General features: G+C 35.8%; 1 protein-coding gene across 9 annotated transcripts in view; it reads right to left on the bottom strand.

Annotated features, from left to right (window-relative positions):
- Positions 1-14178, bottom strand: part of METTL25 (methyltransferase like 25) — a 112480-nt gene that overhangs the window by 24659 nt on the left and 73643 nt on the right. For 6 of the 9 annotated variants that reach the window (XR_016216217.1, XR_001793373.4, XM_002711367.6 and 3 more), the window contains one exon: positions 12382-12455. The exons of the other annotated variants lie outside the window; for them this stretch is intronic. Coding sequence is in view for 4 of the 6 variants with exons in the window: in XM_002711367.6 (XP_002711413.3) it covers positions 12382-12455 (74 nt within the window). In the remaining 2 variants the exon portion in view is untranslated. The remainder of the gene's footprint in view (positions 1-12381; positions 12456-14178) is intronic. 9 annotated transcript variants of the gene reach the window in all.

The raw sequence follows: 14178 nt of genomic DNA, 5'->3' as shown, positions 1-14178 counted from the left end.
GTGGGTAGCAGAGTTGGGATTGGTGGAAGAGGACTATAAAGGAGGAGAGAGACAACATGCACCAGGAACATCTAAGGGGAACACCTGAGGAACATCTGAGCAGCCCCCGAGAGAGCCGGCCGGCGGTGTGCCGCTCCCCCGCTGAAGTGGGGAAAGTGGCAGGGGGAGCCGCCCTTCCACGGAGGTGGAAGGAACGGCAGCCAACCCGGGAAGAACCAGCAGCAAACCCGGGGAGGGCCGAGCAGACAAAAGAACAGCGCAGGGTCCTGTGTCGTTCCTCCACGAAGAGGGGGAGCAACAGACCATGAATGTGGACCTAGTCCTGGTTCTTTCAGGCTGTTAACTTCAGACAAGCTTGTAATTACTGTAATCTGAATTTTTCATCACTATATATAAAGAAGTGACTATATAAAGAAGTGACTATACTAAAAATTAGAATATGTTCAATACATGTCTCAAATACACCTGGGTGTACCCTGATAAAATATTAAAATTTTATTTCTATCGAATAAGCATTTACAAGCACTATAAATGTGTATTTAAAAGCGTTATGAATATGTGTAAGGTATAAGGAATATGAATAAAATTAACCGTTGTATGAACCCCAGACTCCAGAAATATATTAGCAGTATACTGACTTCCCCATATTCTTTATCTCATCACTGCCAACTTCATAAGTCATCCTTCCAAAGGAAACTATGATACTGAATCTTAAAGTTATTGTTAGTTTCTCTTGACTGTTTACAGTCTTCATACTCCTAAATAATTTATTATACATTTTTTATTTCTGAATTATATAAATGGAACCATCTTATTGGATGGAATTTTTCCAGGACTTATTTCATTTAAAATTACATCCATGGGGCCAGTGTTGTGGTGTTGTGAGTAAAGCTGCCATGTGCGGCACGACATGTGGCTGGTGGTTCATGTCTTGGCTGTTCCACTTCTGATCCGGACCCCTGTTTATGGCCTAGGAAAAAAAGCAGAAAATGGTTCAAGTGTTTGGGCCCCTGCCACCCACCTGGGGGACCCAGGTGAAGCCCCTGGATACTGGGTTTGGCCTGCCCTAGCCCTAGCCATTGCAGCCATCTGAGAAGTGAACCAGTGGATGGAAGATTTCTTCCTCTTTGTTTCTCCCCCTCTCTCTGTAACTTTGACTTCAAATAAAGAAATAAAAACTTAAAACAAAATAAAATTATATCCACAAGATTCATCCACAAAGATGCAAGCAGTTATTTTATGCATTTCATTGTGTACCATATTTCACTATATGAACATACTACAATTTATCTATTCTTCTGTTAACAAACTTTGTTTCTATATATTTTTGCTCATAAACATTGCTGCTATTGATCACTATTTAACATTCTATCAAAGCACATATATACGTTCATGGAAAATGGATTTTAGAGATAGGTCAATTTTGACATAAAACATCTTTGAAATCCATGAGTAATTTTCTTCATAATATCCATTTTCCATCAACTGTCTAAAAGACTTCTGGTATATTTTCAATTTTATTAGAAAATACTAATTTGTTTTCAAAATATTTTTTTTCTTGCAGCAGCAACCTGGAAAATTTCAGATACTCTACATTCTCACTAACACTTGATTTTGTCAAATCTTTCCATCTTTGCTAGTCTAATGATTATAACATTTCATAGTGGCTGTATTTTGCATTCTCCTGCTTGTTGACTGAGATTCAGCATCTTCTCCTATGTTTACTGGCCACATGAGAATTCTCTTTGTGAAGTAATAATCATGTCTTGAAGCTATTTTTCTTTTGAGTCTGACTATTTTTCTTTTGAATGGGTTATTTTTCTTCACAGATTAGCAGGCATTCTTTATATCATTTGGTTATTATTTTACACATTGTCTTTTTGCTCTTTTATGACATTTCAAGAAACAGAATTCTTCAACGTTACTGTATGAATTTTAAATATTTTATTTTTGGCTTATTTATATTCAGTTTAAGAAATATTTCTCCATTCCAAGGTCATAAAGATAATTTTCAATACTACCTCCTAATAGTATTGTAGTATTGTGTAATTAGTTATTTGTCCACTAAGAATTACTTTTTGTGTTTGATATAAAATTAAGGATCAATTTTTTTCTGCATGTGGCTTGCAGAGTAATGGTTTGCCAAAAATGTCCACTTTCCAATCCCCAGAATCTGTAAACATGCTATATTACATGGCAAAGAGGAATCAAAGTTGCAGATGGAAGTAAACTTGCTAATTCACTGACCTTAAAATACAGACAGTATCCAGATTATCTATGTGGGCCCAATATAATTAAAAGGATTCTTTAAAGTAGAAGAGGGAAACGGGAGAGGAAGAGTCATAGTAAGATGGTAATACTGTTGCTTCGAAGACAAAGGGAGGAGCACTGAGCCAGGTATGAGGAATGCCACTGAAGCTGTCAAATGCACAGAAATGAATTATCTCACAGATCCTACAGAGAAAAGGCAGCCCTGTTGGCACCTTCTTTTTAGTCCATTTGGAGAAATAGAGAAATCCATTTCATACTTCTAATATTCTGGACTCTAGATAATAAATTTGTGTCATTTTAAGCCACCAAATTGGTGGTAATTTGTTATAGCAGTATCCAGTATAAACATCTACTTAATAATTAGTACCTCTTCTCTTCAAACCGTCAACAATACCGAAAGAGTTTGTTTCTGTGTCCTCTACTTAGTTTCATGGGTCAATCTGGCAACTGTAGCTCAAAAACAAATGCTGGAATCTGTGAAACAAGACTCTCCATCTCGTTTTTCTTCAGCAGTGTCTTGGCTTTTATTGGTTTTAACTCTTACATATAAATTTTGAAATAATTTACCAATTCTATACAAACATACAGACACACTAATGCCCCTCTGGCATATTTGTTAGATATACTGAATTGCAATGGTCTAGCAACTACTATGGAGAGCTAAAATCATTACAACATTGTATCTTTCTACCCACTAACATGGTATGTATGCCCATTTGTTATTTTATTATTTTTAAAGCATTTTACATGATCCTTTTAGTTACTCTGCTTTTCTTACCTGCTCCATAAATTAAAAGAAATTATGCTTTTACTTTAGAGGCAGAGAGATTCCCACATCCACTGGCTTATTCCCTAAATGCCTGCAAAAACTCGGGGGCTGAAGCTCGGGGTAGGAACTCAATCCAGGTCTCACATAATCAGTGGCAGACACCCAATCACTCCAGCTATCACCACTGCCTTCCAGGGTACACACCAGAAGGTCTCTGGAGTCATGAACTGGAGTCAACATTGAACCTAAGCACTCTGATATGGGACACAGGAATGAAAAGCAGACTCTTAATTGCTAGGCTCAACACTTGCTTGTATTTGTCAATTTTCATAGGAGACATTTTTGTTTGCTTTAAAATATTTATTTACTTATTTGAAAGGCATAGTTTTGGGGGAGAGGGAGAAGGAGAGGGAGAGAGAGAGAGGATATTTAAACCACTAAACCACAATGCTGGCCCCTACTTAGGAGGTATTTGATGCCTTCACACTTTGTTATTTTCCTTATGAAAGTCTCACATTTTCCTTGTTAGGTTTATATATATAAATAAATAAAAATAAATAATTAAAAAATTCTAACTGGGTTTTCAAAATCATATTTTCTAGCCATTATTAGGTAAAGAAATAGATTTTAAGTATCTAACCACCTTCCTAATCGGTTTTATTAAATAACTTGCTAATTTTTATATATTCAAAAAATTTATCATATATTTTTATAAATTGTATATACTTATGGGATACTATGTGATATTTTGTTACATCATATATTGGACAATGTCCAATCATAGTAAATGTATTTATTCTTTAAAGCAATAAATATTTTTTACAGCAATAAAATACAAAGCTATATTCTAGGTTATTCTAGGTTTTTTTTTTTAAGAAATACAGAGTACACTAACATTGCCCATAGTCATCGTACTGTGAAACAGAACTTCTATCATCTATCGAACTATAACCTAGTACCCATCAATCAACCTTTCCACATCCCTTCCTCCTCACTCCCCGCCCCCCACCTCTGGTAACCACAATTATATTTTAACTTCTATGAGATTACATACTCTTTCAGGTTCTATATATGAATGAGATTATGTGATATTTGTCTCTGTGTGCTTGGCTCATTCGACTTAACACAGCAACTTCCAGTTCCATTCATATTGCTAATAGCAAATGACAAGATTTCATCATTTTTTATGGTTATTAGCAGATTGTATGTACCACATTTTCCTCTTCTAATAAGCATCAGGTTGTTTTCATTTTTTGGCTATTGTGAATAGTGGTGCAATAAATATGAGGATGCAGATATTCCCTTTAACAGATGAATTTCATTTTTCTTGAGTACATACCAAGGAGTGGGATTGCTAGGTCTATGGCAGTTTTATTTTTAGTGTTCTATGGAACCTACACATTGTTTCACACAATGGCTGTACTGATTTACAGTCCCATCAAAAGTGTGCAAGCATTCCCTATTCTTCACATTTTGGCAACACTTGTTGTATTTTATCTTTTTGATAACAGTCAATTTTACTGGAGTGAGGGGATATCTTATTGTGGTTTTGCTCTCCATTTAGTGACGTGGAAGTTTTCATGTGGCATTGGCTATTTTTATATTTTCCTTTGAAAAAGATTTAAATCTACTGCCCATTTTCAAATGGGATTCTTTTCTCCTTTTCCTCTCCTCTCCTCCTCTTTTTCTTCCCCTTTCCCTTTCCTTCTCTTCTTTTATTCTCTATCTCTTTCTTTTTTGCTGTTAAGTTCCTTACACATTCTGGATATTAACTGTCAGATGTATAGCTTGCAAATATTTTCTCCCATACTGCAAGTTGTCTCTTCATTCTACTGACTGTTGTCTTTGCTATTCACAAATTCTTTAGTTTGATGAAATGTCATTGTCTATTTTTCCTTTTATTTCCTTTGCTTTTAGGGTCTGAAACAGAAAATTCTTACCCGTTTTATTGTCCTGAAGTGTTTTCTTCTAAATTTTCAAAGCTTCAGGCCTCACATTTAGGTCTTTAATACATTTTGAGTTCATTTTTGTACATGGTGATAGGTGTTTAGTTTCATTCTTCTGCACATCAAATTTTTCCAAACACCACTTAAGTTTTCTTCCAAAGCATGTTCTTAGCATCTTTGTCAAAGGTCAATTTGCTGAAGATCTATGGGTTTACTATTAGGGTCTCTACTGTGTTTCATTCATCAATGAAATTCGTTAATGCTATTTTCAAGCCAAAACCATTTTATTTCAATTTCTGTAGCTTTGTAGTATATAATGTCAGATATCGCAATGTCTTCTGCTTTTTTTTTTTCAGGATCACCTTGGCTATTGGTAGTCTTTTGTGGTTCCACACATTTTTAGTAGTGTTTTTTTTTTTTTTTTTTTTTTTTTTTTTTTTTTTTTTTAGTTCTGTGAAAAAGGTCATAGGAATTGTGACAGAGGTTGCACTGAACCTTAAATTGCCTTGGGCAGTATGCTGTTTGATGGTATCAAGTTTTCCAAACCATGAACACAGAATGTCTATCCAGTTTGTTGTGTCCTCTCCAATTCCTTTCATCAGTGACTTATAATTAATTTTCATCATAGAGATTTTTCACCTCTTTGCTTAAACATACTTCCACATATTTTCTCATTTTTTGTAGCTATTAGAAAGGGGATTGCTATCTTGAATTCCTTTTTCAGAAGATTCACCACTTGTGTATAGCAACATTATTCATTAAGTATATTGGGTACCCCACAACTTTGCTGAACTTTTTCAGTAATTCTAATAGCTTTTTGGTGGAGTCTTGGGGATTTTCTATATATAAGATCATGTCATCTGCAAACAGCAAAAATTTGACACTTTTTCTGATTTTCTAATTGCCCTAAAGAGGACTATGTTGAATAAAAGTGATGAAAAGCAGATTTTAGAGAGAAAACTCTGCTTTTCCCTATTCAATATTGTGTTAGTTGTTGGTTTATTATAGACGGCTTTTATCATGTTGAGGTATGTTCCTTCTAAACCTCTTGTTTAGAGTTTTTAACATGATGGGATGTTGAATTTTATCAAATGCCCTAATGTAGTGATATGATCATCTGATTTTTTTTAAAAAGGATCTATTTATTTGAAAAGCAGAGTTAGAAAGAGAAAAGAAAGGGGGGGGGGAGGGAGGGAGGGAAGGAAGGAAGGAAGAAAGAAAAAGAGACAGAGATATGGGAGGGAGGAAGGATGGAAAGAAAGAAGAAAGAAAGAGGAGAGAGACAGAGATACTCCAACCGATGGTTCACTCCCCAAACAGCTGCAATGGATGGAGCTGGGTCAGTTAAAGACAGGAGCCAGGAGCTATTTCCAGGTCCAACACATGGGTGCAGGGGGCTAAGTATGTGGGCCACCCTCCATTTTCTCAGGCACATCAACAAGGAGCTGAATCAGAAAGGGAGCAGCCAGGACTTGAACTGGTGCTTATATGGGATGCCGGCTTTGCAGATGATGGCTTCACCCACTATGACAACACCGGCCCCATTTTTTTGTCCTTCATTCACATTTATTGATTTGCATATGATGAATCAACTTTGCATCCTTGTGTTGAATTCTACTAGGTCATAGTGAATGATTTTTTAATGCTCTCTTAGATTTGATTTGCTAGTATTTTGTTAAGGATTTTATACAATCATGTTCATCAAGGATATTGTCTTGTAGCTTTCTACTATTGTTTTTTGCTGTATTTTGTTTTTTAAATTTTTAATTAGTTTTTTAAAAAAATATTTATTTATTTGAAAGGCACAGTTAGAGAGAGAGAGGGAGAGGCAGAGAGAGAGAGAAAGAGAGAGAGAGAGAGAGATCCTCCCTCCCTCCTCAAATGGCCGCAACGACCAGGGCCAGGCCAGTCCGAAGCCAGGAGCCAGGAGTTTCCTCTGGGTCTCCCACATGGGTGCAGGGGCCTAAGGACTTGGGCCATCCTCAGCTGCTTCCCCAGGTGCATTAGCAGGGAAGCTGAATAGGAAATGGAGTAGCCAGGACTCAAACTGGCACCCATATGGGATGCTAGCAATGCAGACAGCAGCTTGGTTGCATCACAGTGCTGGTCCCCATTTAAATCTTTAGTGTGAAGAAACAGGCAATACACAAAGATTCAAAATATGGGGACAGGTGATGTAGTGCACATATTAAGCCACTGCTTGTGATGCTGGCATCCCTTATCAGAGTGCTGGTTCAAGTTCCACCTGCTTGCTTCCAGACATCTTCTTGCTACTGTGCCTGGGAAATTAGCAGAAAATGCCCACATATTAGGCCTCTTATGCCTATGTGGGAGACCAGGAAAGAGTTCCTGCCTGGCTCCTGGCTTTGGACTGTCACAGTCCTGGCCGCTGTAGCAATTTGGGGAGTGAACTAGCACATGGAAGATTCTCTCTCTCTTTCTCAGCCTTTCAAATAAAGAAATAAAATAAATAAATCAGAAGATTCAAAATGTGGGGAAGAATGGAGCACAAAATATGGAGTTATTAGAATTTATGTTTGCTTTGTTGTCTCCATGTCTGTATAATCAATGTTAACCTGTTATCATTTCAAGACAGTTTGTTATAGCCAAGAGTAGATTTTTGCAACCCTCATGTAGATTATTTTTGATATTCTACATAGTCTAACATACAGCAGCAAATAATCATAGCTTTGCTCCTTCTTTGTACTGTCAACTTATTTTTCTAGTTTTAAATGTTGGTTTTGACTTCTGCTATAATACTGATTATAAGTGATAGTAGCCTCTCTGTAACCCTTTCAAATAAACAAACAAACAAACAAAAAAAACTTAGAAAAAAAAGTGATAGTTGCAGACATCTTTGTCTTGGTCTTAATAGCAATGTGACTACTGTTACTGTTAATCTATTTGGCATAGCATTTGATGTACAATTTAAGATACATGTTATTTTCAATTTAAGGAAGTACCTTTATCAGCTGTTTTTAATTTAAAAGCTTTTAAAATTGTTTTTAAATTAGGGAATAATACTGAATTTGTGCTATTTCTTCTGTTGTTTCTGGTTCATTTCTTTCTCAACCATGTAGCCCCTTTTAGGCTGATTTAATGATTAGGTTTTCTTCTTTTTATGTAGACTAATTTGTAAGCTAGAAACTATTTTCATTTTTCCAATGTTTAATTTTTAAAATGGACAAATATTTGTATATATTAATTACATATACCATGTTGTTTTGCACTATACACAGTGTAATCACTAAATTGAAGTTAAATTTAAATTACTAAATTAACATAAACACAAACATTAATCAGCTACTTTTTGTTATCAGAACACTTAAAAGCAATTTTTAAGAATACATCATTAACTATAGTCAGAATATTGTACCATAGTTCTCTTGAATGTATTCCTCCTATCTCACTGCTCGACTACACTTTCAAACCTTTTTAAAAATTTCTGAGATTGTGCTAGACGTGTTGTTACAGTTCAATGAAATAATTTCTTTCAATGTGTCTGGTTATTGAGCAGTTTCCACCTTAACTTTGGGCATATTCAGATTGACAAGTGTTCCCAGGTTGGTTATGGTAACAATTTTTATCAATACATGCTCTACTTAGTCAAAGAAAAAACTAGTCTAATCCTGTGTTAGCTCCTGGGATATCATTGTTGGTTCATCAGCAATTAAAGCATTTCAGTCTGTGTTTTTTTTTTTTAGGTTCCTACTTATTCAGCTTTTGGACTGAGTGAACATATTTTATTTTCATATACGATATATGATATACATTCTATTATATTAATATATTTATTTTATTATTCATTCATTATGTTATTCATTATATTATTTTTCCCCTGCAATTAGTTTAATGGATATACATCCTTTTACCATTACTTCAATATCAGCACAAATGTTTTAATATACATTCTTAACTTATACAAAGGCTAATATAAAATTGGCATTTTTCATTTCCTTGAACAATTCAAGCTGACTGGAACATTTTTAACTCCATTTAGTTTCCTCTGATTTACATAAATACTGTTTGTTTTAGCTCTCAAGATTTTATTTCTATATTTTTGTACATAATTTTTATTTGGATTTAGCCTATGCTCACACTTTGTACTATTTTTCTTCCTTCCTGTATCTTTAAACTTCAATCTAGGATCATGTGTGGCAGCATATCTACAGTTTTTGTTCATCTGAAAATGTCTTTTTATTACCTTTATTTATAAAACTTTAAAAAGTTCTTTGAGAGACTGAAAGTGACAGTGAGAAGGGGTGGAGGGGACAGATACAGAGTTCCCAAATATTTATAATGGTTTGCAAAACTGAAGTTAGTAGCCAGAAACACACTCCAGGTCTTCTGCCTTCCAGCTTGTATGGGCAGGAAGCTGGACTCAGGAGCCACAGACAGGAATGGAGCCAAGAGATTGCAATATGGGATGCACACCTATCCCTGTGTCTCAGTGTTGATGTTTCTTTCTTTTTTTAAAAAGTTTTATTTACTTGAAAGGCAGAGTGACACACACACACACACACAAAGAGAGAGACAGAGAGAAATCTTCTGTCCACCTGTTCACTCTTTTTTTTTTTTTTTTTTTTTTTTTTGACAGGCAGAGTGGACAGTGAGAGAGAGAGAGACAGAGAGAAAGCTCTTCTTTTGCCGTTGGTTCACCCTCCAATGGCCGCCGCTGCTGGCGCGCTGTGGCCGGCGCACCGCGCTGATTCAATGGCAAGAGCCAGGTACTTAGCCTGATCTCCCATGGGGTGCAGGGCCCAAGCCCTTGGGCCATCCTCCACTGCACTCCCTGGCCACAGCAGAGAGCTGGCCTGGAAGAGGGGCAACCGGGACAGAATCCGGCGCCCCGATCGGGACTACAACCCGGTTTGCCGGCGCTGCAAGGTGGAGGATTAGCCTAGTGAGCTGTGGCGCCGGCCCCACCTTTTCACTCTTTACATGCAACCCAACAGCCAGAGCTAGACCACAGCCAGGAGCCTGGAACTCCATCTGGGTGTCCCATGTGGGTGGCAGGTACCCAAGTACTTAGGTCTTTATCTGCAGCATTCCCAGGTACAGAAGCAGGAAGTAGACTAGTGGGCACTTGAACCGGCACTCCTACATGGGATGTGGGTATCTCAAGCCACAGCTTAACCCACAGTGCCACAATGTCAGCCCCTTGTCTTAGGTTTTAACAAAAAATTATAAAAAGTAAAAAAGTTTAAAAACAAAAAAATCTCATTCATTAAGGATACAAATAAAACATTTTTGTACAGGTATATCTTTATGTTTTAAGCTGTTACCAAGAAATAGAAAGCTTAAAGGCTTATAAAGTAAGTCTGAGGTCTTGACATTCACTCACCAACTCAACCACAGCACATTCTAGTCCTTCAAGCTCCATTCATTATGGGTTCCCTATATGGATGTACCAATTTTATCTTTTATATAATATTTTTACTGTACCTTTTCTATATTTAGACATACTTAGGAAAACAAGTACTTCCCATATGTTACAATTTCTTAAGGTATTCAGTACAATAACATGCTACACTGGTTTGTAGCCTAGCAGCAATTTTTAAGTACACTCCATCAAATTCCCACAAAGCTGAAATTTCTCAATGATAGATTTTGCAGAATGTATCTACATCATTAAGCAATAAATGACTATAATTATTGGTTTTTAAAAAAACTTAACATGTACAAGTCTTGACTTGAATGTGTGGTCTGCTGATGAAGAATCAAATATGATTTCGAGATTTCTAAAGCTTAATAATGGCTATGCTAATGCCAGAAATAAGAAGTCAAAGGAAGGAAAAAAATTGTTAGGAAGATCACATTGGTTTCTAGATACAACCAAATTTGATGCATTTGGGAAGTACTTAAGTGAAGCTGTTCATATAAACATGAGCACTTTAGATTTGGATTTCTAAAAACAGGTGGAAGTAACTTACATGACTGAAGAGTTGTTTGTGGGAGGGTAATTGCTAAGAGAAAGGAAATGTAAACAGACAGGAACTGCATATAAAGCATGAAGGAATGCTCAGATGCACTTAGGGGATGGAATAATAAGAACCCTTAAAGAAAACAGATGAGCAGTCAGAGTAGGAAAAGGAGACTCCAAAGAATGCAGTTTAATGGAAGTTAATGAGGAAGGCAGTTTAGAGGAAAAACAATTATCAACATGGTCAAATGTGGTTGAAAGGTCAATGAATCTCTGGAATGAAAGAAATCTTATAATAAATATCATCTATCATCCGAGTAGTAAAGGAAAGCAGGAAGGAGCAGGATTGAACAGTATTAAATATTTAAGTGAGAAGAAAGGCTTAGAAAAGAATGGAGACAAATTTAAGAAGTCATTAAGAGAACAATAAATGTATGAAGATTTGAAGTCTTAAGTGGTCAACATGTACAAGTTTGCATAATTTTATTAAGTTTTCAACAAAGTTAGCATCAAGGAGTGATCTCAAAAGAAGCAATGAATTTTTAGGACAGCATGATAAATTCACTTTTGGGCATTGTGAAGATGAGAATGGAGAATAGCATGGATCTGGGAACTAACTACATAAAAATGACAGCTGAAACCAATTGAGTATTTAGATTTTACATATAATAATTTCTATTGGTAATAAAAATATTTTTTCTTACCGAGAAATAAGAGTTAATCTAAAAATCCCTGCCATGTCTTAGTAAATGTTGTTTGTTTTTACTAGAACCTGAAAATTGCCGTATTTTAATTTGCAGAATAAGCCTATTATTCCAAATGGCTATCAGAATCCTAAAACTGTAATTAGTAAGAAAATATTCAGGAAATCTGTCTGATTGTGAATGTATGCATGAGTATAGCATACTTGGTTGTTGAACCAAGATGACAAAATTTTCATACTGTTTTTCTTCTTGTATAAGCAGTATATTATTTGGCAAAAACAGAAACAAAACAAAACATACAAAGGGATACTATTCTACCAATGGAAACCTGAATGACCATAATGGTGATTTAACAATAGATATCTGTTGTAATTAGTTAAGTGTCTATGCTGTATTGGATGTGAAACATTCTAAATATAACTCCTGCTCAATTGATAATTAACTGAATTACATATATACAGTGTTTCAATATTTCAAAAATTCTTAAGTATATTTTTCATACATTACTTTAGGATTACAACAAACTTTCAGGATAAAAAAAAAAACACCAGAGCTCCCACTTTAATGATGATTAACTTAAGATACAGTTATTGTCTATTTCTTTGTTATTGATACTATGCTGAAGTTAAAGCTTCTAATAATAATGACTGAATAAATTCACCTGAAGACTAAAAGTTACTTCACTTGCAATAGAACATGATTATTTTTATTAAATTATATGAGGTTAATAAGTATTAGATTATTCTTATTAAAATAAAATCCTCATACCATTTGGTGATGCCATAACAATCTTTTATAATATTCTGAAGAACAGCACGATAGAAGAGTGATTCAGTAGGCAGCTGAAAAAAATGTAGACATATATAAGTGGAAGAAACAAATAAAAAACAGAAACCAAATCAATACCAGAAAGTCATAACCATAAGTGAATGTTAGAAGGCTAACTTTGTTGCTAAACAGAGAAGAGGACTTTGTAATTTTTCCATTTTAACTTAAAGTGTTACCCTGAGGCTAATCCTCATTGCAAAAGTAATTTTGCAAGAAAAGAGAGGAAGCCATAAAAGAAACAGCAGTGTATGAGGGAGAAAAGTCATAATCAATGAAAAATGAGTTAATGCTCCAAATGGAGTGCTTGTAAGTTAAAAATGCAGAAATAAACTTTGAAGATCAGCCAAGCCAGCGCTGGAGCCTCTAAGAGTCAAGATGGATATGTATAAAAGAGAAGGGAATGTGGCTTTGTCCTAAGGGAGGTAGAACAGATATGATATCAATTAGAAGATAATATCCTAAGTAAGTAAATACTAAAAATATTTCCGAGGCCTCAAAGATCATGGTATTGACTACAGCATAGTTGAAAAGTAGAGCTTTGGCAAGGACGTAGGACGAGACTGATTCTTGGAGAGGCTTCACTTTTAGCATGAAAGAGATGAGAGGTGAAGCAAGGGCTGGAGAGAAGGGCTCCATGGAACATGACAGTTTCTATCTTTCTTCTTTCTTTTAAACGTTTATTTATTTTATTTGGAAGGCAGAGTTAGAGAAAGAGAGACAGAAAGAGATCTTCCATCTGCTGGTTCACCCCTGAAATGGCAGGAGCCGGGTCAAACTGAAGCCAGGAGCCAGGAGCTTTTTCTGGGTTTCCCATGTGGGAACAGGGGCCCAAGCACTTGGGTCATTTTCTGCTCTTTCCCAGGTACATTAGCAGAGAGCTGCATTGGAAGTGGAGCAGTGGGAAATCGAACTGGTGCACATATCAGATGCCGGCGCTGCATGAGGCAGCTTAATCTGCTACACCACAACACCAGCCCCAGCATGAAAGTTTCAAAGAAGTAGAACATAGGAAAATAACATCTGTGAAAGAAAAATCTTCAATGAAGTAACTAAAGAGGAACTCCTATAAGAACCATAAAAGTCATGAAAAACCCTTCCACATCTCCACAAATTTCTTGATATTGAGAGTATAGGAACATTGAAGACAAAACAATGTTAGCAACAACAATCCAACTGACAAGCAAAGTTATTCTTGGGAGAAAAAAGAGAAGAGAAAAATAAGTAAGAATGAGGTGAGGCCAACAATATTTAATGCTTTGGAGAAGTCAAATCAAGTAAAACATACACTGTCCAATGACAGGTATACTTTTAAAGACAGAAGTTTTAGAACGTATATTTTCATGAGTTACCCTTCAGTAACTTATTTTCTTTCAGAGACAAATCATTTAGTTTTATGTTTCCAATCAGAAAAAAATATGTTTGAATTCAGATGGAATTTAGCACGAAATAAAAATTTGTGTGCTCAGGTGGAAAACCTCCTCTATTGCCCCTCTCCCCAGTTCAATGGTAAGTTCCCTAACTGTGGTGCTAAGACAACAAAAAAACAAAGTTGGGGGGTAGGGGTTACTGTCATTTCTTGGGTCATCAGGTGACTGTACTGACCTAAAAAGTCATCAGACTCAAAGGCACCTTAACACAGCACATTGCTTCAAACAGAAATTGTGTTGAAAGAACACAAACAATGTGATCTCTGGAAGATGAGGTAATGCCAGTAGGAAATACTGTTAGGAATATACT

This window comes from Oryctolagus cuniculus, chromosome 11 (assembly GCF_051225735.1).
Source record: "Oryctolagus cuniculus isolate XC-2025 breed Fujian yellow rabbit chromosome 11, ASM5122573v1, whole genome shotgun sequence".
NCBI classification, from domain to species: domain Eukaryota; kingdom Metazoa; phylum Chordata; class Mammalia; order Lagomorpha; family Leporidae; genus Oryctolagus; species Oryctolagus cuniculus.
Note: the sequence above shows the minus strand (reverse complement) of the source record. Positions and strands in the feature narration are given on the sequence as shown.